At 41.6% G+C, this 27,358-nt stretch overlaps 2 protein-coding genes across 4 annotated transcripts in view; one reads left to right on the top strand and one right to left on the bottom strand.

Annotated features, from left to right (window-relative positions):
- LOC101066834 (disks large-associated protein 1-like) overlaps positions 1–15,124 on the bottom strand; it is a 60,686-nt gene extending 45,562 nt beyond the window's left edge. The window contains exons 1-2 of one of the 3 annotated variants that reach the window (XM_029830405.1): positions 14,976–15,124; positions 1,109–1,201 (exon numbers count right to left, since the gene is read on the bottom strand). The gene's annotated coding sequence lies outside the window, so the exon portion shown is untranslated. Of the gene's footprint in view, positions 1–1,102; positions 1,202–14,975 lie in introns of all 3 variants that reach the window. The other 2 variants (XM_029830406.1, XM_029830404.1) reach the window with 2 other exon arrangements.
- Positions 15,125–18,067: 2,943 nt separating this feature from the next.
- On the top strand, positions 18,068–26,353 carry cahz (carbonic anhydrase). The gene is made up of 7 exons (XM_029830412.1): positions 18,068–18,225; positions 18,427–18,624; positions 19,251–19,369; positions 20,013–20,105; positions 20,351–20,413; positions 20,527–20,682; positions 25,491–26,353. The coding sequence occupies exons 1-7, from the start codon at positions 18,192–18,194 to the stop codon at positions 25,608–25,610; spliced, it is 783 nt and encodes a 260-aa protein (XP_029686272.1). The 5' UTR covers positions 18,068–18,191; the 3' UTR covers positions 25,611–26,353.
- The last annotated feature ends 1,005 nt before the right edge of the window (positions 26,354–27,358 follow it).

Here is a 27,358-nt window from a genome sequence, read left to right on the forward strand (position 1 = left end):
TATGGAGAAGTACGTCAGAATGTGCGTGGAAAGGATTTTTCCCCCCTGTCTTACTTTTCGCCCACTAACTGCTATGATTCAGTTCAGTCTTTAAAGCAGGATTGAGGAGAGAGAGAAGCGTGGGCTTAACCTGTTTCTTTCTTTCTGCTGCTCAGTGCTTGACAGAAATGAAATCTTGTCTCTATGCATGGCTGAGAACCAGCAAAAGATAGACAGATACGGAGGAACAGCTCAGTGGTGGGATGTGTGAAGGAGGTGGGGACTGCAATGACCAGCTGACTGTGAAAGAAGAGTGAATCATGTTTTTAACACTCATATTCTACTTACAAGCTATGATAGACTGATGAGTTTCCACTCAGACGAAACACTGCTTTCGCTATGTTTATCCACTCCAGTGAGAATGATAAAAAATATTTTTATTTTTTTTTCTGATTTGGCAGCGAAATACAATTGTATGCAAACTGTGCTTTCTACTGCTGTTTTCTGTTCCTCCATGTTGCACATTTGAGCTGTTCTATTCAGAATAATGAATGAGCAGTGTGACTTGATTGTAGAATTGACAGCTTCAAGCATTATAATTAATTTAAAAGAATGGTTTCATGGCTGATGTGCATGATTTGTGAAATTGTAATCACTGCACTGCAGTCAGTACTGGTCCAATAATTAGAAGACACAAATGCAACAAATTATCCATTTAGATATTCCAATCAAGTTGGTTTTTCATGTATTGTGAGTACATTTAAAAGCAAAGTGCTATATTACTATCTTAGTTCTGTGACAGCTTCTAAAACCTTGTAATTTCAAAATAACTGCTATATTTGTAATTATTTTCAAGGTGTTGTTCCTGTGATCATCTTCACAAGAACATGTCAGATCTACAAACAGTTGAACTAACCTAGAATTTTAATTCTTTTAAACATGGATGACCTTACACAAGAGGTTTTAAAGTAATTGTAATCTGATTATATGTAAGTACATATACTTTATACTTAATTTCCAGTGACATGTATGACATAGCAAATAGAAATAACTGAAATTATTACAAGTTACATAGCTGGTGAAGATTAAACGTTTTATTTGAGACTGAGAATCAGACACATACATTTACCTGTCTCTCTCACATCCCCACGACTGCACAGTTGTTGCTAACTGGAAGAAATTCTCTTCTATGTATAACTGCTCTCACATTAGCCCCATTTGTCTAGGGAAGAACACAATGCATGCAAACACATCAGTAGTGTTGATAACACATTTTCAGTGTCATTATTCTGGCACAACCTGCTGTAGCTTAAACTATAGAGAAGTCTAGAGAAAACATCAAGATAATTCCAATAAGTCATTTCTGCATTTGAACATCATTTAAATGTAAAAGTGCATTATACTGAAGTCGAAAAGAAGGAGAGACTTTATAGCCCTAGCAATTCATCATCAGGCAATAATGACCATAGTTCTGAAACTGTATCTCCCAGTGAAAGTTATTTTGTAAAATACTGCACTGTCTGTACAGCAAAAGTATAACTTACGGTAATTGGTTTTATTGTATCATTAAAGTTTTCATTTTCCAATTAGCTTTATTTTGGAATTAAAGATGCATGCAGTTTATAGGCTTTGTTGAATGTATTTTAGCATTGGTTTTGGTGGTGTCACATTATGTATTTTGTAATTTTTGTGAAGAGAATAGCCTAGATGCCGGGTTGCTCATACTGTACTGTACTCTAACTCATACTGTAACTGTCCCTGTTTTACTATAAGCAGCTAAGCTCATTTGTCATTTCCACTGATACGTTGTGATGTCAGTCGATGACACAGCTAAACTCCTGACATGGATGACGGCAACTGTGATGACCTCGGTAGAGCAGAAGGTCAGGTGATACATGGACGGTCCACACAGAGAGCCACAAAGAATTAAACCCAGGAACTTCCTGCAGTGATGTGACTGCGATGACCAGTGCCAGTGTACCGACTCCTTCACAAACACATACAAAAACACAAACACCTACAAACGCGCACTCGCATCACATGTACATTTAATTCTGTCAGATAAGATGCTTAAAAGACTGTGTCTATATAGGTAATATGCATGTCCCCTTTAATATTCACATTTGTACACTGATGGCTGAATAAAGAGTTAATAAAAAAATAAGCATCCCTGACATGCATACACTGGGGACAGCTTCAGGAGAAGCAGTATTTTGCTCTCTTTTGTTGTCTTGCTCACAGACACTTCAACATTTTTTCCAGAATTAAACTAATGGCACTTAATACTAACAGAAACACCAGTCGTGGTCATCAAAGGCAGGAGCGTAATACACGCCGAATTTAAATCAACTAAAAAACACCGGAGCATTGAGAGCCATGTGTACATGCAGGAAATCAAACTGCAGATAAGTATTTCATTCACACACAGAAGGATAAGGAGAGAGGGGAGGTCTTTTTTTGTGTTACCAAAATGAGACCACAGAGTTCCTCCTTTTCTAATTCCTTGTGAAGAAACATGTTGTTGCCTGGAAACAACAGCATTTACACTCAGATATCGAAATGTACATTTAACCTGTCTGATACAACGGCTATGTGACATGGTTAAAGCCACACTTCTTACATCCCAGTGCTGTAGGTGGCAGAATAAAATGGGGTAATAAGCAAAATGGAGGGGGGGGGGGGGTGGGGGGGGGGGGGGGGGGGGGGGGGGCATGAGTTTCAATACAACTAATTTAATAAGTCATCCAAAAAGCCACTGCAATTACAAAGTATAAGGATACAGGTAGTTCATAAAGGTTATGAATGTAAATATACAAATAAAACATCTGTGTATATGTTTTCAGTGTTTTGATGTAAATTGTGCTCATGACCCTTTGCACTCAGCAATGCTGAGGGTGTAGACAATGCTGGTGAGGGCTGCTCTCATGGAAGAGGAAGAGCTACAATCACACAAACATCTGCAGCATAATTGTGATTGAATGATGTGTTGGCTCCTGCAGAAGAGAGGTGTTAACATGGCACTGTTACTGGAGCTCACGCTACCGGACATTTGCAATCTTGAAATGGATTTTCAAAACAGTCTGAGTCACATAATAATAATGATACAAAAAAAAAACCTCAAAGAATTCCAATCTCAGCTCTGGTAACAAAAGCAGAGGGATAACCAGTAAGATGAGCAAACAAAGCTTTATTTTCGTGAGAGAGCTGGTTATGAGGTGTTTGAATATGTTTCCTGGTATTTCCTGGTCAGCAGGTTTAATAAATTATATTCATACATGAGCCATATTGCACATATGAACAAGTATTGCTCATTCTTCAATAATTGATTAATCTGAAAAGGTCAGACTAAATATATACTGACCAATTCATTTTCTAAATTCTTCAGATAAGAAAAAAAGAAATGGAGAAATTCAGTTCTAATTAGAAGCAATCGAATGTGGATCATTTTGCAATCCATTAGCCATTGTTAGATCAGGTCTATGGATGTATGCTGGACAGTAAGTGGTTCATACAGTATGATTTTGTTTATCATCATTGTCCTTTGTCTCATATTCTTAACCACCTTATCCCTTTCAGGGTCACAGGGAGGATACACAATGGGGGCGAAGGTCGGGTCCATTGCTAGATGAGTTGCCAGTTCATCACAGGGCCCTATATGAGCATTTGTGGGTTCGGTGCCATGCTCAAGGGTACCTCAGCAGTGCACTGAAGGTGTTCTGGCAACCTTCCCCCCTGCACTGGGGCTCAAACCCAGAACCCTCCACTTCTCAGCCCAGTTCCAAACAGACTGAGCTACCACCACCCTGACTACTTCCTGATTACTGTACTTTCAATATTCTGGCATATTTCACTGTGTGGATAAAAAAAAAGCTTCCAGAAGTTTTATTTTAATGATATAATAATATTTTTCGTGAGAGTTTAGAGCTGTTCGGATACGGAATATGGAAATAAATGATGCTTTTGGGAGAGCTAATAATCTCAGTGTTTTATAAAGTAATCCATTAACTAATTTTAATCCCTGCCTTCAGCCAAAGTACTACAACTCCAAAGAATCTCACGAAAAGCTCAACCACTGAAACATTTAAAGCATGAAATCACAGTCAACTGCTCACTGTAGTTATAAAGCAAACAAGTCTGCCAGGTCATGCAAAATCCAACATTTTCACGTTCTATAAGATGTAGCATAATAAAGAAAGACAACCTCATTAATGCAAGACAACAGCCATTACTTGAACAGTTAAATGCTGTTACTCTTGGATTCTGTCAGTGTTTATATACTGCAAGTGTAGCACTGAATACTGAAGGCCTTTCTGATTTAAACATCTTTTTTAGCTCTACAATAACAGAAGGTATTGATTAATTGAGTCATTCATTCATTCATTGAATCACTAATCCATCGATAGTGATTCCTTTATTTATTGATATCCCAGCACACCATCCACTCCACATTCAGCGTGAAAAGATGTTACTTGTGCACGGCAATCATGGTAATCACATGGGAGCCATACACACAGCTATGGCTTAGGGTGATGTAATCCATATTGGCCCAGGAACTGATAATTACCTGAGTCAACAATTCTAAACAATGAAACCCAAAATAGCTCCTAAAACCATCTCTTCAGTGTACAAATATGCTCAATAGGTTAATTATAATGCACAGATGGCTCAGTCTCTGCCACTAGTGTATGAATGTAAATGGGTGAATAGTGACTTACAAAGAGAGCAGAGATAAATGGAGAAGTGCAATATAGATATAGTGCATTTGTGACACTTAATACAATCATCAATTATTTTGAGTAAAAGAACTCATGACACATACAGTATATATTTCTATAATAAAGATGGCACCAACATCATAATCAACATTTGTATGACTGTGGAAACACTTTTAATTCACATAGTTGATGTTGCATTAGTCATTTTTCTCCTTATATTAAAGAGTCATCTGTTCTTATCACTGGCATTTATTGTAGTGAGCAAAGAAATAATTTTATTGAACAGGGAAACTTGTTTCCTACTATAGGACTGACAAATAAACATTTTTGATAGCAGAAAAGAACCATTGAAGTACTCGTGAAACACAAAGAGTCAGAAAGAGTCTGTGTCACAAAGAGACGTTAACAACAAGCCAAGTTATTTTTATTTGACTTTTTCTTGTCTGTTTTTGATTGTTGTACATCTATATAGTAGACAAAAGGCATTATATATTTTTTAAACTGAAAATCTGGAGCTCTGTAGGCCATTGCTTTCTGTTGCTGTAGGCTTAAAAGGACTTTAACTTTTGCAGAATTTTGACAAAAAACATTTAAATTAAGCAAGTATCAGTGAACTATACAGTGGGACCTCTACTTACGAAATTAATTGGTTCCGGAAGTTGTTTCGTAACCTGAAAATTACGAAAGTAGAGATGCGTTTTCCATGTAAATGCCCTAATCCGTTCCAAGCCCCCCAAAATTCAGACATAATTTTTTCTATAAATCATAAAAAAGCATCAAAACATGTAACAAATACATGTTACAATTAGATTACCGCACAATAAATGTAGGAATTCAGTGCAAGGCTTCTCCCGGAACAAAATTAACTTTATTACAGGCTAATCTTACATTAGCCGTCATTACTAGCAACGAACGTTAACACTTGTGGTAACACCGCCATCTAATGGACAAACATACTAACACCCACAATAAATCCCGAAGACGACAAAGAAGATGCTGGGATACACACAATCTTGTACATATTGACGTCCCTCCTAGCCAATGGGATTACAGGAAGATGGCAGAGCAGCTACAAGGATGTTTGCGTTCACTAAACTCCACGAGCTGCGAGTAGCAGCGGTAGCGTATTTTTGCCTTTCGTATCCAGAAATTTCTTTTGTAACAAGAGGAAATATTTTCCTGTTGAGACGTTTCATAACCTGAAAATTTCGCATGTAGAGACGTTCATAGGTAGAGGTCCCACTGTATATTTGCAGTATATTTTTTACTTTTGTGTTGCTATTTTCTATCTGAAGATACTGAAAAATAAATTGACCGTCAGTCCAAGAGGTACTTTAGTGGCAATTTTTGCCCATTCTTCCAGAAGCGCATCTGTCAGGTCACACACTGGTGTTGAATTTGAAGATTCAGGCTGAGCTCAGGACTCAGTGCCAGTCAAGTTCTTCCACACCAAACCTTCACATTTTATTGACTTTGCTTTGTGCACTGGCGCACAGCTGGAAATGAGCTATATTATTTAGCCCTATCATAGTCATACAAGAACAGCATTATAAGTCAGATGCACATAAAAATACTTGCTTGACCTTAATTCTTCCTGAGGGAATAAATGTCTCCATTGAAACCCAAATACAACCACATCAGGACTACTTCTACTTCATGTTATTTTTCTATTTTATTTTTCTATCTTGTATTGATGTTATCACAGCAAAAGATAAGTCATTAAGTTAAATTTTCATTGTATGCTGATGACACTCAGCTATATTTATCCATGAAACCAGAGGAGACAGAGCAATTAGTGAAGCTTCAGATCTGTATTAAAGACAGAAAGTCTTGGATGTCTTCAAATTTCCTTCTCCTTAACTCTGGAAAAACTGAGGTCATGGTGTTTGGTCCTGAACCTCTCAGGAATAGAATAGATCACATTATCACTCTAGATGGCATCTTCTTAGCATCTAGTCTCTCTGTGAGGAATCTTGGAGTAACTTTTGACCAAAATCTGTTCTTTAACTCACACATTAAATTAGTCTCTAGAAGTGCCTTTTTTCACCTGAGACTAATCGCAAAGATCAGGAAACTACTGATGCGGCTACTACTACTGATCCAAGCTCCCTGTCCAGGTACAGGAGGCTGACCCCATCTCTACTTTGAAGATTAGACTTAAAACCTTCCTCTCACTAATTCTGTAGTTCCAGTTATTATCCTAGACAGACAAATTATCATACTTAGGGGGTCATCTAATTATTAGGCTAACATCTTAGTATTGCTGCTATAGGCCAAGGCTGCCGGGGATCCAGAAACATGATCACCTGAAAGTCCTCCTCTCCTCTCCTCTCCTCTCCTCTCCTCTCCTCTCCTCTCCTCTCCTCTCCTCTCCTCTCCTCTCCTCTCCTCTCTCCTCTCCTCTCCTCTCCTCTCCTCTCCTCTCCTCTCTCCTCTCCTCTCCTCTCCTCTCCTCTCCTCTCCTCTCCACCAAGTAGATCCGTGATGTTATTTCTTGTGTAGTTTTTCTGCCCCCCCCCCCCCCCCCCCCCCCCCCGCTGTATCCATCTACAGTTATCGCTGCCTTCATAGCTGTATGCTGACCTACTGACCTCTGACCCCGCTGACCCACTCAATTCTACTGGCAGTTTATTAGAATTAATATAATCAATGTATTTCATTGATCTCTGCTTAGTCTCTCTTCTACCTGTCCTCCTGCTCCGCCCTCTCTACCCAGCCGGCCATCAGCTGGAGGGTCCCCCTATATAAGCTTGGTTTGGCTAAAGGTTTCTTCCTTTGATTGTAATAGATGCTATATAAAGATTGATTGATTGATTGATTGATTGATTGATTGATTGATTGATTGATTGAAGTGTTTACTTGAACATTAAACATATTCAAGCCTTCTCACAGACGCAAAGGTATCTTTGATTGTTGCCAGCTTTTCTTTGGATGGAATACTTTGGAATACTTTTATAAATGCTGCGGTTAAAAAAAGCACCAGCCGAAGAGGGAATCCCCCCCCTCCCTCTCACACACACACACAACGTAAACTCTGGAGTATCATCAATCAAAGTGGCTCCATCTTCCTGGGCTATCCCTGCTATTCTCTTGCCTCATTTTTTTTTTAAATGAGGCATATTTCCAGGAACACCTTGAACTTAACACTGTGCATTAACACACAGACATAATCACAGCACTGCACACTCAGTTGCTTGGAAGCACCTGAGATTGGTTGTCTAACACTGTGGCAGGGGTGCTGTCTGCAAATACACAAAAGTGGTGAACCATCATTGATTTATGGGAAATCTGAGTGAAGCACAGTTTCCTGGCTTTGACTCTTTTTTCCCACAATAATAGAAGATCTAGAAAATCTGTGCTTGGCTGCATTGTTGAAACAATTTTCTCTCTCTCTCATTTCTCATCTCATCTTTCTCATTATGTCACACAATGTGAGGAGCTATGTTTTCTGATTTTCTAGTTTTAGATTTCAAATCTATTTTGAATACCTGATACCATCAATTTCCTCCTACAGATTTTCATCCAGGAACAATAACATAATCATAAGCTTGAATATACTGTATACTGGCTCACCAGAGAAGGCACACTACTGTTCAGACTGTGAGAATGTCTCTCCTTTTTGTTTCTTTCCCATTCAGATTGCTGTCATTGCAATCACTTTTTTCCCTCGGCCATACTATCTCTCCCTCTCTCTTGTGTATCTCACCCATGGTCTCATTCCAGCCTTTTTTGGATGAATGGATGTGAGATGCCTTGTATTCACGCAAGCCTGAGGTCTGGAATTGCATCCCAACACTGTCTACAGTGTCCATCTTATCTTAGGTCTTATAGATCCTCACTCTCATCAGCTCATCTATGGTGGCTGTGAATGTATCTATGCAGTTACATTCACAGCCACCAGTAGTTGGCAGTCGATCACGTTTTATGTCTCATCACTCTTTTAACATTAACATTAACTTTAGGAGATTTAATTTATAACATTTCCCAAATTACACTAGTCATACTATGGTGACAGTATTTTCTTAGGTGCCACCTACCAATTTCAGTTACCGTATTTTCATGACTATAAGGCGCACCTAAAACACTGAGATTTTCTCAAAAATCAACAGTGCGCCTTATAATATGGACCGCCTTGTGTGTGGACTGAGTTCCAAAATCTGTGCGCCTTTGGTGTGTGCACTACGGTAAATGCTCCGCCAATCGATTAGCGGCACACCTACGCGTAAGGATCCCCTAAAATGGCGCCGGTCAAGCGAGACGTGTATGAATGAGGCTTACTTTAAACTGCAGGACATCGAATATGCGGCTGAAAATGGCAATCGAGCAATCTTAGTGTTTTCGCTTCGTGAGAAGGCGGCATCTCTCCATACGCGCGAGGACAACTGTTGCGCAGCGGTTGCCCGCGGATTACCAGGAGAGGGTGGCCATCTTCCGTACCTACTGCCGCAACAAGATAACCATGCCCAGCCACATCACCAACATGGATGAGATCCCTCTGTCTTTTAACATCCCTTTGACCCACAAAGTGGAGAAAAAGGGACCAGCACGGTGGCGATACGCACAACGGGGCACGAGAAGTCGTTGTTCACCGTGGTTCTCGGCTGCCACGGAAACGGACAGAGCGCTGGATAACGGAAGGCGAACACTCCTTCACAAAGACTATGAGCTAGCGGCGGGCAAGTTATGCCACCATATGCGGGTGGATTGTAGACGCATGGGCTATGATACCGTCTTCATGTATTTTAAGAACTTTCACAAAATCAACGCTGAACCGGAACCGGTCGGTGAGTCCGATTCAGATGATTAAGAAGAGGAATTCGGGATGTTGGACATTGAAATAGTGCAGCTGTTTAATTCAGATACAGAAGATGAAAACTTTGATGGTTTTGTGGCGGAAGAATGAATATTTTGTTCAATAAATGTGTCGAAACTCACTGTTTTACTTCCGTTGTCATTTTTTACTGTATGTTTCACCATGCGCCTAATAATACGGTGCGCCTTGTGTATGTTTTAAATACAGAAATAGCACCCATAACTGAGACTGTGCCTTTTAATACAGGGTCGTGAAATATGGTCGTGAAAATACAGTATATGTCGTGTCGTGAAAATACGGTATATGTCTATGCCTTCAGTGCAATTTGGACTTCATTATCTTCTGTATGCCACAGTTTCCTGTGACCCCTAGCCAGCCTCAACATCATAACTGAAAACCAAGAGATGGAGCAAGTTTAACATGAGCAAAATCATCATGGCTAATCGACTGGGTCAGAGCTTCTCGAAACCTGCAGCCCTTGTGGGGTGTTCCTTGTCTACAAAAATTAGTAGTTATCAAGGAGGGAACCTCTCAGGAGAGGAGAGGAGAGGAGAGGAGAGGAGAGGAGAGGAGAGGAGAGGAGAGGAGAGGAGAGGAGAGGAGAGGAGAGCACAGAAACACATACAAAAATACACTATACAACGGGTCAGCGGGGCCGGAGGTCATCATGCAGCTCCGAAGGCGGGGCGGGGGGGGGGAGAGGAGAGGAGAGGAGAGGAAACCATGACCCAGTGGGGTGACAGAGGCCTGTCAGGTGATCATGTTTCCAGACCCCAGCAGCCTTGGCCTATAACAGCATAGCTAAGATGTGACCTAACGATTAGACGACCCCCCTAAGTATGATAATTTGTCTATCTATAATAGTAACTGGAACTACAGAATTAGTAACAATAAGCTTTTTCAAAGAGGTAGGTTTTAAGTCTGATCTTAAAAGTAGCAATGGAGTCAGCCAATGTTCCCTCTAATTTTTCATGTGTCTGAGCAGACACACAAGTTCCCTGAGCACACTGAGGACCACTGTGAGCAAGATCAGATGGGTACGCTGTGGCCACACACCAGTATAACGCTTGTTCAAAACCTTGCATAGATTTTCTTGTGCGCTGAGTATGTGCAAGCAGCTTCGAGGGAACATTGGAGTCAGCCTCCCGTACCCGGACAGGAGAGGGAGCAGGGGGGTTTCATAGCAGGGGGGCCTGGTAGCTAAATGCTCGGCCCCCCATTCTACTCCTAGAAACTCTGGGAACCACAAGTAGACCAGCATTCTGAGAGCGGAGTGGTCTATTGGGCTGATAAGGTGTCACTAGCTCCTCCAGGTAGGATGGAGCTAGGCCTTGACCTTGTAGGTCAAAAGAAGGGTTTTAAAAATTATTCTAAATTTATCGGGCAGCCAATGAAGCGACGCCATTACAGGAGTTATGTGATCTCTTTTATCAATACCTGTCAGAACTCTGGCTGCAGCATTTTGGATCAACTGGAGGCTTCTTAAAGAGTTGTTTGGGCACCCTGATAATAAAGAATTACAATAGTCCAGCCTGGAAGTAACAAATGCATGGAGTAACTTTTCCGCATCATGCCGTGTCAGTAGCTTCCTAATCTTTGTGATGTTCCTCAGGTGAAAAAAGGCACTTCTAGAGACTAATTTAACAATAGACACATGAGCATCAGAGCTGGCCTATGGAGCAACGAAAAAGGGTGTCCTGGCCTGATAAATTATATTTTCTTTTACATGACTTGGAAAGTGGAGGAACAGGCGGTAGAAAGTGATTGAGTGACTTGGAAAGCCAAGGGCACTTACGTAGGGAACACATGGCACCGGGATGCATTACGGGAAAAAAAAAGACAAGCCAACACAGGCAATGTGATGGTTCTGGTAATGTTCTATTGGGAATCCTGGGGTTCTGCCATCCATGCGGATGTTACTTTGACAGGTTCCACCTATCTAAAAATGTATACATGCCAAATTCAGCCTTTCATGGAAACTACAGCATATTCCGTTATGGTTGAGGACCCTCTCCGCAGGAAAATGCTCACTGTCACGCAATAATGGCTTAGACTTGGTTTGAAGAACGTGAATTAAAGGTGTTGACCTGGTCTAAAAAATTCCAAATCCTCCAGTCCCTCGAAATCTCCATCCAATCAATCATCCTCGGAGGCCCCAACCCCACAATAGATAAGACTTAAAGGATCTCCTGCTAACTTGTTGGTGTTATATACCACTGTACACCTTCAGGGGACCATATTAGTCCATGACATTTACGGGTCAGGGCTGTTTTGACAGCAAAAGAGGGACAAACACAATAAGATGCCATTACAACAATTATGCCATTACCACCTACAGGAAATATTTTACAGATTTCTACTCATGGGTATTTGTTCACAATATGGTCTTATTTAAATCAATTTCAGAAAATTCTTCAGAAATAGAAAGTTTGGATTTATTTTATTTATTTGAAAAAGATAGAATTCATACTTTTAAAAAAATTGCAGAGTACTACTAGAAATAAATACCGTAGTTCAGTAGTTTATGTAGATAAACTATTTATGGATAAACTGAGCACAGTTTTTCTATAAATGATGCAAAATGTGGCTGCAGCTTCATAGTTTATGACAGACAGCAGGGGGACATGGTTGACAGCTGCAGGGAAACATATGAGGCGGTTTAGGGCAAAGAGGGCAGAAGAGTCCATCGTCAGCATGAGAGAAACAGCATGAGAGAAATATAAAATGCAGGCCCACACAGCTTGAAGTTGTAAATAATTTATCAGAGTACACCAAAATGTTCTCTTAATCCATGATATGTGTATAAAGGGAGGTGAGGTTGATGGCTCTGTAAAGCAGCATTAGCTTTTAGAACGCATGGCAAATTGACTACCTTAAATAGAGATTTTAAAGATTTTATATTTATATTTAAATTTATTTTTTACAAAGCATATCATTAGCAAAATATTGGACATGTGATTCAAAAGCATTACTACACTAAGGTGATGTTAATGTCTTTCAATGCTAAGTGCAGGCAGCCAATTAAAAACTTTCCCATATATTTTATTAATTGATGAGCATAGATGGTAATTAATTTAGCATCAACATGAAAAAGAGATGGAGAACATATGGTATGAAACTTTTTAAGGATAATCTCACAATGTAAAAAAAAATATCCTGAAGTGCCCTGTGGTGTCACCTGTGCAGGGCAACCCACCTCACCTCTGGAGGCTCCTATGTCTGCAATTTGGCTCAGGCAGTGCACAAAAACCTGATGGCTGAATGGCTCATTGGATGTATGAAATACTTTTGACCTCTTTAAAGTAATGGAGTCATCATTTCCAGTCTACAAAGTGCCCAGATTTCCTTAAGGCTCTGGATGTTGTAGGGCTGTCGTGGTTGACTCGACTCTGCAACATTGCGTGGACAACGGGGGCAGTGCCGCTGGATTGGCAGACCGGGGTGGTAGTCCCTCTTTTTAAGAAGGGGGAGCGGAGGGTGTGTTCCAACTATAGGGGGATCACACTCCTCAGCCTCCCTGGTAAGGCCTATTCAGGGGTACTGGAGAGGAGGGTCCGCTGGATAGTCGAACCTCAGATTCAGGAGGAGCAATGTGGTTTTCATCCTGGGCGTGGAACAGTGGACCAGCTCTACACCCTCAGCAGGGTCTTCGAGGGTGCATGGGAGTTTACCCAACCAATCCACATGTGTTTTGTGGACTTGGAGAAGGCATTCGACCGTGTCCCTCGGGGGGTCCTGTGGGGGGTCCTCCGAGAGTATGGGGTGTCGGGCCTGCTAATACGGGCCATCCGCTCCCTGTACGATCGGTATCCAACACACTATTTGGCTAAAACTTAAAACACAAAGCCTTCTCACAGAGTAAATGAAAGCAGTGAACATGACACATCGAGCTGAGGCTGGTAACGGGCCATTCAGAACTCATCACATCAAACTCTAAGTGTCTTTGTCTTGGCGGCTCATAAGAACCAAGAGCTGTGAAAGTACCAACAGGAATGTACTCCGGCACTGTAGCTGACTCATCCACAAATCTGTTTAAACAGTCAGAAGGCCAAAAACAAATTCTCAAACTTGATTCAAAAATGCAGTTAAACAGTCTGAAAAGCTACAAACATTCTAAAAGCATCTGTCGTGAAAATAAAATGTCTTCTTTTATTTTCAATGATGACAGGTCTGGACTGGAGATTTGGCAGTTCTCTACTATTGTGTTGTCTATAGAACAGTCATGTTTCCTGTATTTGTAATATGTTGCCCCTTTCTGTCTATAGATTATCTTTAATTTATAACGTATGCTGTTATTTTAACCACAATATCTGGACTAGAAGGACCTCTTAGACACCATGCATGTAATAATATTATACTTCTGGTAAATCTGTGATTTATTGTGCAGCATTCTATTCCACAGCACCCCCCCCCCCCCCCCCCCCCCCCCCCCCCAAAAAAAAAACCCCACTATCTATCTATCTATCTATCTATCTATCTATCTATCTATCTATCTGGTTTTTTTAAATAATACCAATTCAAAATTAATCTCAGGTCAGACTATTTAATAATCTTTACGAATAAATCAAGAGAATCCTAACACTGTCAAGCTATGGGTATGGGGAAAGACTTCCTGTAAGCAGAAACTTTGAGCAACCCTGGATATAAAGTGTGAGGACAGGCAACACTTTCAATCACTCACAATAGAGCAAGTCTTGTAAATTATCTTGCGTATTGAACAATGGCAAATATAAATGTTCTCAATATTATAATAGAAAGGGTAAAATTAGCTGCAATAATTAAAAAATATGACTCATAGGAAGTGCTCTTTCTAAATGCACTTTCAAAAACACGAGTGTTAGTTGTTTAATACTAAAGTAAATAACACCTTGCTGTAAGTTTTTCAGATCAGCCCGCTCTTATCCACAAACTAACTGATGGAGTGATGTAGTGATGTTGCAGCTTGTCCACTGCACTCCTGACATCAGAACACGGCTTTTTATGTCAAATGCATACTTGCATCACCTATAGCAACGCCAACAGCTCCTCTGCTGCTTAGCAACACTCTAGACAGCTGTGCTAGGCATCATGTGGGAGACCCTTGCGTTTTATATGGAATCAACGTACAGATCCTTGGACCCCATTTAAAACACCTCTCACAGCACTTTTTGCCAGTATAACCATGTCGCTGTCTTGAAGTTCATTACATACTTGTTACAGTGTATATTTTTTCTTGAACTTTAATTTTGGGTGACATCGTACCGTTGTTTAATTTCATATTTCTGGTCACATTCCGCTACGCAAATAACTACACAATCCATAGCCGTAAATGTGCACCATGATGAACTCATTCATTTGCGCCGTTACCGAAGCGCGTCGCTTCAAATTGGTGTTTTCATCTGCCAAAAGCAGCGGTGCTTGGCAAACTGATAAGCTGTTGAATCCTGATATTGGACCAGAATCAGACCCTGAACCTCGGACCGTCTTACCTGTCGCTGTTCTTCACATCGTCGCAGTAACAGCAGCTGATAATCCAAAACGCGTCTGCAACAAGACGATCACAACAGAGTCACTGGTGGAATGTGTGCGTGTGTGGGTGCGTGCGTGTGAGATTGCGGGGGCATCAAGTGGCGCAAGACTGCGGTCCATGAATTCCGGAAAGTTACACATAGTTAAACAGGAAAATACTCTGGTTTTGCTACTGTACAAAATTAAAGCACAAGCTATTGTGTTGCGTAGTGTTTTGGTAAAATATTAAATGCTAAACGCTGCCATTAATCAGTAAAATGTAATATTATCTGTATCAATCAGGAACCACCAGAATACAGAACACCAGGATCATGTAATTTCAGTTATCAGTATATGATCAATCAATTAATCAATCAAAGATGAGATGTTAATTCAAATATTTATAGGCTTGATAGTACATGCTTGTTGCTCTATAATTTACAGAATATAACAAGAGATTATAACAATAACAAGGCACCAAGGTGAGTTTTGCTTCATATGTAATAAGCCATCTTTATACAGGTGGGTCAGTTCTAGGCGCATATTCTTATTTTGAGACCTGTGGGCTAACCTAAAATGTATTCATTTGCCGCTGTTTTTACTCTTAAACGTTGTAGATTTTATTTTGAAGTCTAAACGGAAATAGAATATGATTTTCACGATTACCTTCACTTTGGCTCATTCACTTGAGATCACAAGTGTATAGCCACTGCCTGGCCCAAAAAAGTCACACAATCTAATATGTGGTTCGGCCCACATTTAGCTTTGGTTACAGTACACATTCAATGTGGCATCGTTTCGATACACTTCTGCAATGTGGCAAAAATAATTAATTAATAATAATTTGTCCAGCGCTGCATTTATTGTCAAGATTTTGCATTGATTATGGAAGACTCGGACCACTGCACAAAGGCTTTTCCAACACATCCCAACGATTTTCAATGAGGCTAAGGTCTAGACCAGGGGTCGCCAACCCAAAATGTTGAAAGAGCCGTATTGGACCAAAAAAAACCAAAAAACAAATCTGTCTGGAGCCGCAAATAATTTAAAGCCTCATTATGTATTTGTAGACTACTTTTAAAATGATACGTAGGCTACAAATACATAATGAGCATTCATGATTAAATGTTTATTTTCCCTGCAGCTCATCTTGGGGAGAATGACGCACCACGTGGCTACACGATGATGCTTTGAGTTTAACTTCCATTATAATGAGAAGTTAAAATTAAATATTTGTTATACACATTTTTACAGCATTGGAAAACATTGTTTGTCATGTTTTTCCTCCTACAGAAATTATATTAAAGCGATATATATAAAATCACCCCATCTTTTTCCATTTTCATATTTGAAAGCTCCAGGGAGTCACTACGACGGCGCTAAAGAGCCGCATGCGGCTTGCCGACACCTGGTCTAGACTCTGTGGTGACCAATCCATGCGTGAAAATTATGTTTTTTAATGCTCGTTGAACCACTCTTTCACATTTTGAGCCTGATGAATCTTGACGTTTGTCATCTTGGAATATGCCCGTGCATAAGAAAAAATCCAGGAAGAAAAAAAAAATCCATAACCTGGTCATTCATGTAGTCTGCCCATCCTTTATGTTCATAACCTCTCTGATCCTAGACCTGACCAAGTACTGCAAACTCCAATCTCTCCCACAGGTTGAAAAGTAGGCAGCAGGCTTGAAAGATAAGCACTAGGCATAATGCATAAGGGTAAGAATAGAGATGGCTGATATGATGCACCTATCACCCTGGAACATGGTAGACCTTGACTCATCAGTCCAATATTTATGCTCCCTATAAATTGAAGCCTTTCCCCTCCTCCCCTGATTGGCCTCATTGATAAGTATTTTTTGAATGCCACTATAGCTGTTTAGTCCAATCCCTTGAGTCCCCTACGCATTGTGCATAAGGAAATTATCTTAATTTTGCTATTAAACATAGCCCTTCTTCTACTGTTGTTTTTCTACAATTTGATTTTTAATGTTAAATATAATCTTAAAGAGAACACCAATCATTCAAGTTTTGTTTTCAGACATTTAATCCACGAAGTTGATGGTTTCTCATCTCAGCAATCTTAGATGTTTGGTTTTACTTGATGTGTCCCAATAACTTCAACCTTCTTCATGACTACAGGACACATCTTTTGACTTTTGATGCCATCAAATGAAAGCATGCTTTTATCCTTTACAATTATTTAACTTGGCTTTGATCAACCAGCAAGCATAACTTTGGGTAAATATTTTATGGCTGCTTTGGATGTAGATGATAACTTATAGATCACACATATTTTAATATAGTACCAAGGTTAGTTAAGCAAATGGCAGTGGAAGTTTTTATTTATGCTCAGAGTTAATTATGCTTATAGTTATACTTATACTTGTGTTGTACTTCTTAATATACATATACTTATGTTTATGCTTATACTCACTCAAAATTATACTCAATTCTTATATTCATACTGTACCAATACACATAGAAAACCAGTAGATGGTAGCAAATATCTATCTTTTCATGTTAGCAGCGTCTGACAACTTTAAAGAGCTTTAAAGCGAAATTACCTTACAATAAGTGAGTCAAAAGGTAGCATGTTGATTTCTGGTCTTCTTTATGGACCCTGTATAGGAAGCACAAAATTTTAAATTTTTTTGTCCTTTCAGTTTAAACCTCAAATAATAGAATTTCTTTAGACATGACAGCTGGCTTTTCTGAATCTGTCACAAAGTTGTTGTATACATGGCTCCTGTTTTCACTTTTTTTAAAACAAAGCACTGAAATGAGCTTTTTTACATTGTATTCACAGATCTTGTCTCACTACTTAGTTCTTGAATTTTCTCACTCCAAGAGTTCTTTGACCTGGATGTCTGAGAACATTCATTGGCATTTTGACTCATTTTTTTCTTGGGAGTGGTGTGATTGAACTGATGAAGGTAGAGATAATGGTCCACCTGGAGATATGTGATGTGTTTTTGGTCAAACTAAAAGCAGACGGGCTAAGATGAAGTTTATATGTTCTTATCTTAATGCTCTGTTCAAACTGAGGCCAAACCCTCCAGTCTGACAAAGAGATAGCGCACCTACTGTATATAAAGCAACAGCAAGCACATTTGGGCACCCGATCGTCTGCACCTATACAATAGGAAGTCCCACATAAACCTTTTCTGTCCGCAGTTTAACAAATAGAAGCAAATATGTCTCACACCTGGGGTTACGGGCCTAGTAATGGTAAGACTATCTATCTGTTTATCTGTGTTTCATATTTAACAATATGCTGCTATAGGTTTGAAATTTTAAAAATGCAATTAGTACTAAAGTTAGTTAATACTAAATCTGTGGTAGGACAACTTCAAGACTGCATAAGCTTTGCAGGATTGGAATCAGTCATTTTTTAAATCATTTCCTATTTAAAACATGAATATGTTCCAGGACCTGATAAATGGGCAAAGGATTTTCCTATAGCAGATGGGTCTCGACAGTCTCCGATTAACATTGTGCCCATGGAAGCCCAATACGACCCTTCTCTCAAGCCTCTGAAACTCAACTACAACCAGTCCAACGCAAAAGGAATCCTCAATAATGGCCATTCTTTCCAGGTGGACTTTGTGGATGATGCAGACAGCTCCAGTAAGTGACACAAATGGCATCATTATGTCATATTACTGAATTTTATTACTTTGTCCAAACCAAAACAGTTAATAATTTGCGAAAACACTAAATTTGAGGTATTAGGTATTGTCTTGACAAACCAACTTCAAGACCCCACCCTGCTGTGCATGCAGTTTCAGATAAGTTGTCTGTTAACTCTGATAAGTCTCATCTTTATCTGGAGCTCATTAGGACATGAATGCCATTTCATTTCGCTGTCCATTCAATTTTCAAATAAGAGTGCTCCTCAAGTCATCTGGTCATATTTTCCTTTTATCTGTTGGATTACCAAAGTAATTTGTTTAAAACATTCAAGGTATGATTCAACTTGATAAATTGACCATAAACAAGGTAAAATGAGTTGCCTCTAGGTCAAGATTCAATACCAGATTATCAGATTTGCTAGTTGAGATCTGTATTACAGACCAACACCACAAACATCCATTAGGGGTGAATTCAGTGGTTTGGTGTTTTAGGAGAAAACAAGTTAATCTTTCGAGTTTTTTCCTCCATCACTAGGCTAATTAACTAGAAGAGAGCTAAATACTCTCCTGATATTTCCTGAATCCAGCTCTAATTTCTCTGTCTGCCTTTATTTTGATCAGCTCTGACTGGTGGTCCTATTACTGGAACATATCGTCTGAGGCAGTTTCATTTCCACTGGGGGGCCAGTGATGACAGGGGCTCAGAACATACCATTAACAATGTCAAGTTTCCCTCTGAGGTAAGGAAGCTATGTACTAACACAGTGTGTCACCCAGTTTCTACCATATCTGCTTGTAGTACCTTTTTTAATGAATACACTTAAGAGTTAAGAGTTAGCTTGAACAGGAAACAGCCAAATGAGTCTCAAAAGGGTTTATTTTAAATGAAAGAAATCTTGAACGCTGCGGGGGGGGGGAACTTGCTCAGCACGGGGAAAAGATCTTGCACGATTCTTCATGAAAGGAGGGAGGCGTGGTGACCTTAAGAGTGAAGTAAAGAATGAAGAAACAATTACAAAATCACAAATGAATCAAACCTCAGAGTCCACATCTACCACAAAGCTGATGGAACAATCCAACACTGATGAACAGGAGGCCAGAACCTAAATAGCCAGCTGATTTGCAATAGGCAGCAGGTGTGAATGTCACCAGCTATCGCTGTAGGAAAATGGCTGCACCACGCCCCCTGGAGAAAAAAACAGGGAAAACAACCAACAAAGAACGCCAAACAACGCCCAGGACCCTAACATATACATGTCAGGTCTATGAGCTGCTGACACTGCTGTCTGGACATAGAAATAATGAAAGAAAATTAAACATGCATAGGTGCTACTTAATTATCGGGCCACAATGTCCGTTTATGGTTTGTTTATTTGTTTTTAGCTGCACCTTGTACACTGGAACACAAAATATCCCAGCTTTGGAGAGGCATCTAGCCAGCCTGATGGACTCGCTGTGGTTGGGGTATTTCTAAAGGTTGGTATTGATTCATTCAACAGTCTGACTACTGCACCTATGGTAGACTACTCTATATATACTATGGTTTTACCTATGCATCGCTTTGGCCTCTTAAACCAATGTTTAGTAAGTGGAATCAGGTTACATATTAAGATGGGCACCATATTATTGGCCTGAAAATTTTGCTTATTTTCATGACCAATTAGTTGATCTTTGAGAAACAAAAAAGAAATCAAAGTTTAATCTCTGTTGGTTTCCTGCAGATCGGTGCTGCCAACCCAAGGCTTCAGAAGATTTTGGATGCTTTGGATGTCATTAAGACCAAGGTAAAACATAAGTTCTTCGCAACTCACTAAGCAGTTTGGTTTAATTAAAGACTAATCATGTCTCTGATGAGTATATGCTTCAATTCCTCATTCTTTCTCTTTATCTGTCCTAGGGAAAGCAAACCACCTTTTCTAACTTTGATCCAGCTACTCTTCTCCCAGGTTTTTTGGATTATTGGACCTATGATGGTTCTCTGACCACCCCTCCTCTTTTGGAGAGTGTCACCTGGATCGTTCTTAAGGAGCCAATAAGTGTCAGTCCTGTTCAGGTAGTTACCATTTCTTAAATATTTGTACTGTTATTGCACATATAAAAATTATAAGACAGAAAAACTGATAAACTATTATAGGTTCAAGGTTCCCCTCCCTCGGCTGCCACCTTATCGTGGTGGAGGGGTTTGCGTGTCCCAATGATCCTAGGAGCTCCGTTGTCTGGGGCTATATGCCCCTGGTAGGGCCACCCATGGCAAACAGGTCCTAGGTGAGGGACCAGACAAAGCGTAGCCCAGGACCCCCTAATGATGCTGAACAACTTTGGTGCCAAGTTTCCCTTGCCCGGATGCGGGTCACCGGGGCCCCCTCCTGGAGCCAGGCCTGGGGGTGGGGCACGTTGGGGAGCGCCTGGTGGCCGGACCTCTGCCCATGGAGTCCGGCCGGGCGCAGCCCGAAGAGGCAACATGGGACCCCCTTCCCGTGGGCTCACCACCTGCAGGAGGGGCCAAGGGGGTCGGGTGCATTGTGTTTTGGGTAGCAGCCGGAGGCAGGGACCTTGGCGGTCTGATTCCCGGCTGCACAAACTGGCTCTAGGGACATGGAATGTCACCTCTCTGGTGGGAAAGGAGCCTGAGTTGGTGCGCGAGGTTGAGAAGTTCCGACTAGATATAGTTGGCCTCACTTCGACGCACGGCAAGGGCTCTGGAACCAGTCTTCTTGAGAGGGGTTGGACTCTCTACCACTCTGGAGTTGCCGATGGTGAGAGGCGACGAGCAGGGGTGGCAATTCTGGTTGCTCCCCAGCTCAGTGCCTGTGTATTGGAGTTTACCCCGGTGGATGAGAGGGTAGCCTCCCTTCGCCTTCGGGTGGGGGGACGGATCCTGACTGTTGTTTGTGCCTATGGCCCAAACAGCAGTTCAGCGTATCCACCCTTTTTGGAGACCTTAGAGGGAGTGCTGGAGAGTGCTCCTTCTGGGGGCTCCCTCGTCCTCCTGGGTGACTTCAATGCTCACGTTGGCAATGACAGTGTGACCTGGAGAGGTGTGATTGGGAAGAACGGCCCCCCTGATCTGAACCCGAGTGGTGTTTTGTTATTGGACTTCTGTGCTCGTCTCAGATTGTCCATAACGAACACCTTGTTCAGACATAAAGGCGTCCACATGTGCACTTGGCACCAGGACACCTTAGGCCGCAGATCGAAGATCGACTTTGTGGTTGTGTCATCGGATTTGCGGCCGCATGTTCTGGACACTCGGGTGAAGAGAGGGGCGGAGCTGTCAACTGATCACCACCTGGTGGTGAGTTGGCTCCGATGGTGGGGAAGGATGCCGGACAGACCTGGCAGGCCCAAACGTGTTGTGAGGGTCTGCTGGGAACGCCTGGCAGAGTCCCCTGTCAGAAGGAGCTTCAACTCACGCCTCCGGGAGAGCTTTGACCATGTCCCGGGGGAGGCGGGGGACATTGAGTCCGAGTGGACCGTGTTCCGTGCCTCCATTGTTGAGGCAGCTGACCGGTGCTGTGGCCGCAAGGTGGTTGGTGCCTGTCGTGGCGGCAATGCCCGAACCCGCTGGTGGACACCAGCGGTGAGGGATGCCGTCAAGCTGAAGAAGGAGTCGTATCGGGCCTTACTGGCCTGTGGGACTCCTGAGGCAGCAGATGGGTACCGGCGTGCCAAGCGGAGTGCAGCTACGGCGGTTGCCGAGGCAAAGACTCAGGCATGGGAAGAGTTCGGTGAGGCCATGGAGAACGACTTTCGGACGGCCTCGAAAAGGTTCTGGACCACCATCCGGCGTCTGAGGAGGGGGAAGCAGTGCACTGTCAACGCTGTGTATAGTGGTGATGGTGTGCTGCTGACCTCAACTCGGGATGTTGTGGATCGGTGGAAGGAATACTTCGAGGACCTCCTCAATCCCACCAACACGCCTTCCAGTGAGGAAGTAGGGCCTGGGGACCTGGAGATGGGCTCTCGTATCTCCGGGGCTGAAGTTGCCGAGGTAGTTAAAAAACTCCTCGGTGGCAAGGCCCCGGGGGTGGATGAGATCCGCCCAGAGTCCCTTAAGGCTCTGGATGTTGTAGGGCTGTCGTGGTTGACTCGACTCTGCAACATCGCGTGGACATCGGGGGCAGTGCCGCTGGATTGGCAGACCGGGGTGGTAGTCCCTCTTTTTAAGAAGGGGGAGCGGAGGGTGTGTTCCAACTATAGGGGGATCACACTCCTCAGCCTCCCTGGTAAGGTCTATTCAGGGGTACTGGAGAGGAGGGTCCGCCGGATAGTCGAACCTCGGATTCAGGAGGAGCAATGTGGTTTTCGTCCTGGGCGTGGAACAGTGGACCAGCTCTACACCCTCCGCAGGGTCTTCGAGGGTGCATGGGAGTTTGCCCAACCAGTCCACATGTGTTTTGTGGACTTGGAGAAGGCATTCGACCTTGTCCCTCGGGGGGTCCTGTGGGGGGTCCTCCGAGAGTATGGGGTGTCGGGCCCGCTGATACGGGCTGTCCGCTCCCTGTACGATCGGTGCCAGAGTTTGGTCCGAATTGCTGGCAGTAAGTCGAACTCGTTTCCGGTGAGGGTTGGCCTCCGCCAGGGCTGCCCTTTGTCACCGATTCTGTTCATAATTTTTATGGACAGAATTTCTAGGTGCAGTCATGGTGTTGAGGGGATCCGGTTTGGTGACCTCAGGATCGCGTCTCTGCTTTTTGCGGATGATGTGGTCCTGTTGGCTTCATCGGCCCGTGACCTCCAACTATCACTGGATCGGTTCGCCGCCGCATGTGAAGCGGCTGGGATGAGAATCAGCACCTCCAAATCCGAGGCCATGGTTCTCGACCGGAAAAAGGTGGAGTGCCCTCTCCGGGTAAAGGAGGAGATCCTGCCCCAAGTGGAGGAGTTTAAGTACCTCGGGGTCTTGTTCACGAGTGAGGGAAGAATGGAGCGGGAGATCGACAGGCGGATCGGTGCGGCGTCCACAGTAATGCGGACTCTGCACCGGTCCGTTGTGGTGAAGAGAGAGCTGAGCCGAAAGGCGAAGCTCTCGATTTACCGGTCGATCTTCGTTCCTACCCTCACCTATGGTCATGAGCTTTGGGTAATGACCGAAAGAACAAGATCACGGGTACAAGCGGCTGAAATGAGCTTCCTCCGTAGGGTGGCTGGGCTCTCCCTTAGAGATAGGGTGAGAAGCTCTGCCATCCGGGAGGAGCTCGGAGTAGAGTCGCTGCTCCTCCGCGTTGAGAGGAGCCAGATGGGGTGGCTTGGGCATCTAGTCAGGATGCCCCCTGGACGCCTCCCTGGTGAGGTGTTCAGGGCATGTCCCTCCGGTAGGAGACCCCTGGGGAGACCCAGGACACGTTGGAGAGACTATGTCTCTCGGCTGGCCTGGGAACGCCTGGGGATCCCTCCGGATGAGCTAGAGGAGGTAGCTGGGGAGAGGGAAGTCTGGGCTTCTCTCCTTAGGCTGCTGCCCCCGCGACCCGACCCGGATAAGCGGTAGAGAATGGATGGATGGATGGAGGTTCAAGGTTCTAGATAGAAACATGGTTTAAGCACCTGAATGAGTCTCGTATGTATCTAATTATAATATGAAGATATGTCAGAATTTCTATTTAGGCCAAATGATCTTGTCCCACTGAAAACAATTGGCATATAAACCTTCTATATCAGGGGTGCCCACACTTTTTCAGCATGCGAGCTACTTTTGAAAAGACAAGTCAAGAAGATTTACCTCCTATAAATTTAAAAACATACATTTATTCATAAATATATTGAGAATTCTTTATATGATCTATATATGTTGGTGTACCTCGCATAACTACATGAATCCATACTGTTCAATACAAATCTGTGCATTTTCTCAGCATGCAAGCTACTTACAAAATGATCAAAATGATCTACCCACCACAAAAATGCAAAACATCTAATTATTTTCAAATGTACTGAGGATTCTTTGTATGTACAATGTATGTTGATGTACCTTTCATAACCAAATGAGCCAATATTGCAAAATACACATAATAATTAACTAATTGGCTTAGAATCAGAGGTAATTAGCTGAATAGCTTAGCGCCATTGTTTGCACATGAGCGGTGACCTAAAGGTCAATCAAGTAACGGGACTGCTGATAGGCTGACATCGTACTTAGCTCCGTTGTTTGCGTTTGATTGGTCACCTAAATGTCAAATTCAGTTGTCATCTAACTGGCTGCCCTGTATATCAATCAAGTGACGGGATGAATGATAGGCTGATATTGTTTAATGTCACGCCCTGATCGGTATGTACTACCTCTGCGATCGACCGGTAGATCCCGATCGACGTAATGAGCACCCCTGTTCTATATAGTCAAAATCTATTCTTGTAAAAAAAATATTTTTTATAAACGACTGTATGTATTATAAGATTTTTTTATTTATTTTTTTATTTAAAAATTGAGATATTAAACAAGCCTAAGTGAGATCTGGAGTTGCTCACATTTTCAAACAGCCACAAACACTACAGACTGGATCAAGTGTTTGTGTAAGTGTAAAGAGCCAGTTAGACTTGAAAAGGGTGGGTCTTCACTTGAAAGCCTGGTGTTTCATATAGATTACACAGGTTTCTTGTATCTTTAGTTGGCAGTTTCTTCAGTGTGATATTGATGTTTCCTTACTTTCAAGTGATAGAAAATTAGAATAAATTATATAAAAAAGTAGAATTTATCAATTATGGAAATTTGAAAAAGCATTTGATAGGTTAAAAATCAGCTTTGCCCAAACACCATTAGGCGGGGATATTTGTGTGCTATTAACGAGCTGGATTTATCTTCAAAAAGCTGGAGCACATGGGAATAACATTCTTCTTTTTCTGTGTCCCTATTTTTGTCCTCAATAGATGGCCATGTTCCGTTCCCTTCTGATTACTGAAGAGGGAGAACATCCATACTACATGGTGGACAACTACCGTCCCCCTCAAGATCTGAAGGGCCGTGACGTTCGTGCTTCATTTAAATAAACACAACTTTAGCATATCATATCGTAGCATAACATAATTGTTGAGCTTTAATAAAAATAATTTCTTCATTGTCTCAAGTTTCAACTAAGGGTGATTTTATAGGCAACTAGTTCTAAGTATTAGAAATTTAGTCTTGTTAGTGTTGCTCTGTGTAAACTGTTTACTTTAATAAAACTACATATGCAGTGAAAGACTTATTGATAAATTACACCATAAATGATTTTCACATTCTTGTTTAAAAGTGAACATCAAGAATTGTTTAAGGAATAGAATAAGTAATTGTGTGTTTTTAAAATGAAGTAATTGAGTGCAGTGTGTGATATCTACAAAAATAGTTTGGGATTATTGTAAGACAATTCAAAATGCTCAATTCACAAAATATACAATATGATGAATGCAAAAGAGACAACATAAATTGGATGCTCAATTGGAAAATGTATAAATAAAAATCCAAATCCTATTGCAACTATTTTGTTTTGAATCTATTTATCCAACATTGTTTTTAGAATTTATTTTCACAGTAATGTAAGCTAATTTTAATTAACAACATGCCTGTCATCAAATGATGCAATGAAAAGATGGGAAAAAAAAGAGGACTCTAAGTATTTTTTACAGTCTGGTCCTCTTTAACTACAATGCCTTATGGGCTGTCATTTTCTATGTAGTGACTAGATCCCAGTGTTTTTTATTGTAATATGGTAACTTGTAATATGATAAGTCATCCTGAATATATAAATGTGTTATTTTGAGTTCATTATTTGCACTTTAACACCAAATCTATTTTCCCTGTGAGCAATATAATAGCTAGCAGTGATTAAAAAACAGCACACGCACAAAGGTTAAATAATAAATTACAACACAGTTACTAAACACCATAAACCAAAATCCTGTTCCAGACACCCCTGTGTACCAACCACGCTAAGAATCAAATTGCTAGAATACAAAGTTTTGCTGTCAAATTGTTTTTCAATAAAAAACACAAATGTTGGGAGGGTGAATTTTTGTGTGGGGGGATAATCCTCCCAATGGCCTTCCTGATCAGGGATTTGAGAGTTACAGTATACTGTATGTTGAACGTCAGTCAGAGATCTTGGTGCTTTTGATGAAGGTCAACGTTTTCCTGGTTTCCAAAAATGATCAATTTCATAATGAGGGATGGCTTGGTGTTCAAAGTAAGAAATGTTGTGTTAGGGATGTCCCTAGATTTTGGTACTTCAGTGCCCCTCCTAATTATCACATGTCCCCTTAACACATTATCAGTTACAGTTTGCAAGTGGTGCAAAGTTGCAGACTTTAGCTTACAAAATTGGCACCCACTCTTTTCTGCTGATGCAGCCCAGCTGAACCAATGTTTAATGTGTTGTGGGTGTGCTGGAACAAGTAGTTACATTACAGAATGTTAGAGGGGGTTAGGGACTGACCTCTGACCACAATCATGTGATACTTTCTCTTGAGCTTGTGCGTAGTCAATAGATATAGATATATGATTCATCCTTTTACTCGCTACCCTACAGGGTGCCACCTTTACATCTGCAGGTTTAATGTTTGATATTTGAACATTTAGTATCAAGAACAATTTGTTTGCTCAGTGAGATATACTGCATATAAAAGACAAAACCTACACTCTCAGATCACATGATGACTTTGCTTCCACTCTACTTGACCCCTAAATTGTTTGATGGTTTGTAAATGAGTGCTTGATTGTGTGATATGCTTGTAAAAGGTGCTTTAAAAAATGAATTTTCAAT

Source organism: Takifugu rubripes, chromosome 22, assembly GCF_901000725.2.
Source record: "Takifugu rubripes chromosome 22, fTakRub1.2, whole genome shotgun sequence".
Taxonomy (NCBI): Eukaryota; Metazoa; Chordata; class Actinopteri; order Tetraodontiformes; family Tetraodontidae; genus Takifugu; species Takifugu rubripes.

What these genes read in the sequence shown, in the direction of transcription:
- cahz (XM_029830412.1), top strand. Translation starts at nt 18,192, where the DNA reads ATGTCTCACACCTGGGGTTACGGGCCTAGTAATG. An exon ending in TGGTTGGGGTATTTCTAAAG is followed by an intron (nt 20,106 to 20,350) that starts GTTGGTATTGAT and finishes GGTTTCCTGCAG; the next exon opens with ATCGGTGCTGCCAACCCAAG. An exon ending in TGGATGTCATTAAGACCAAG is followed by an intron (nt 20,414 to 20,526) that starts GTAAAACATAAG and finishes TATCTGTCCTAG; the next exon opens with GGAAAGCAAACCACCTTTTC.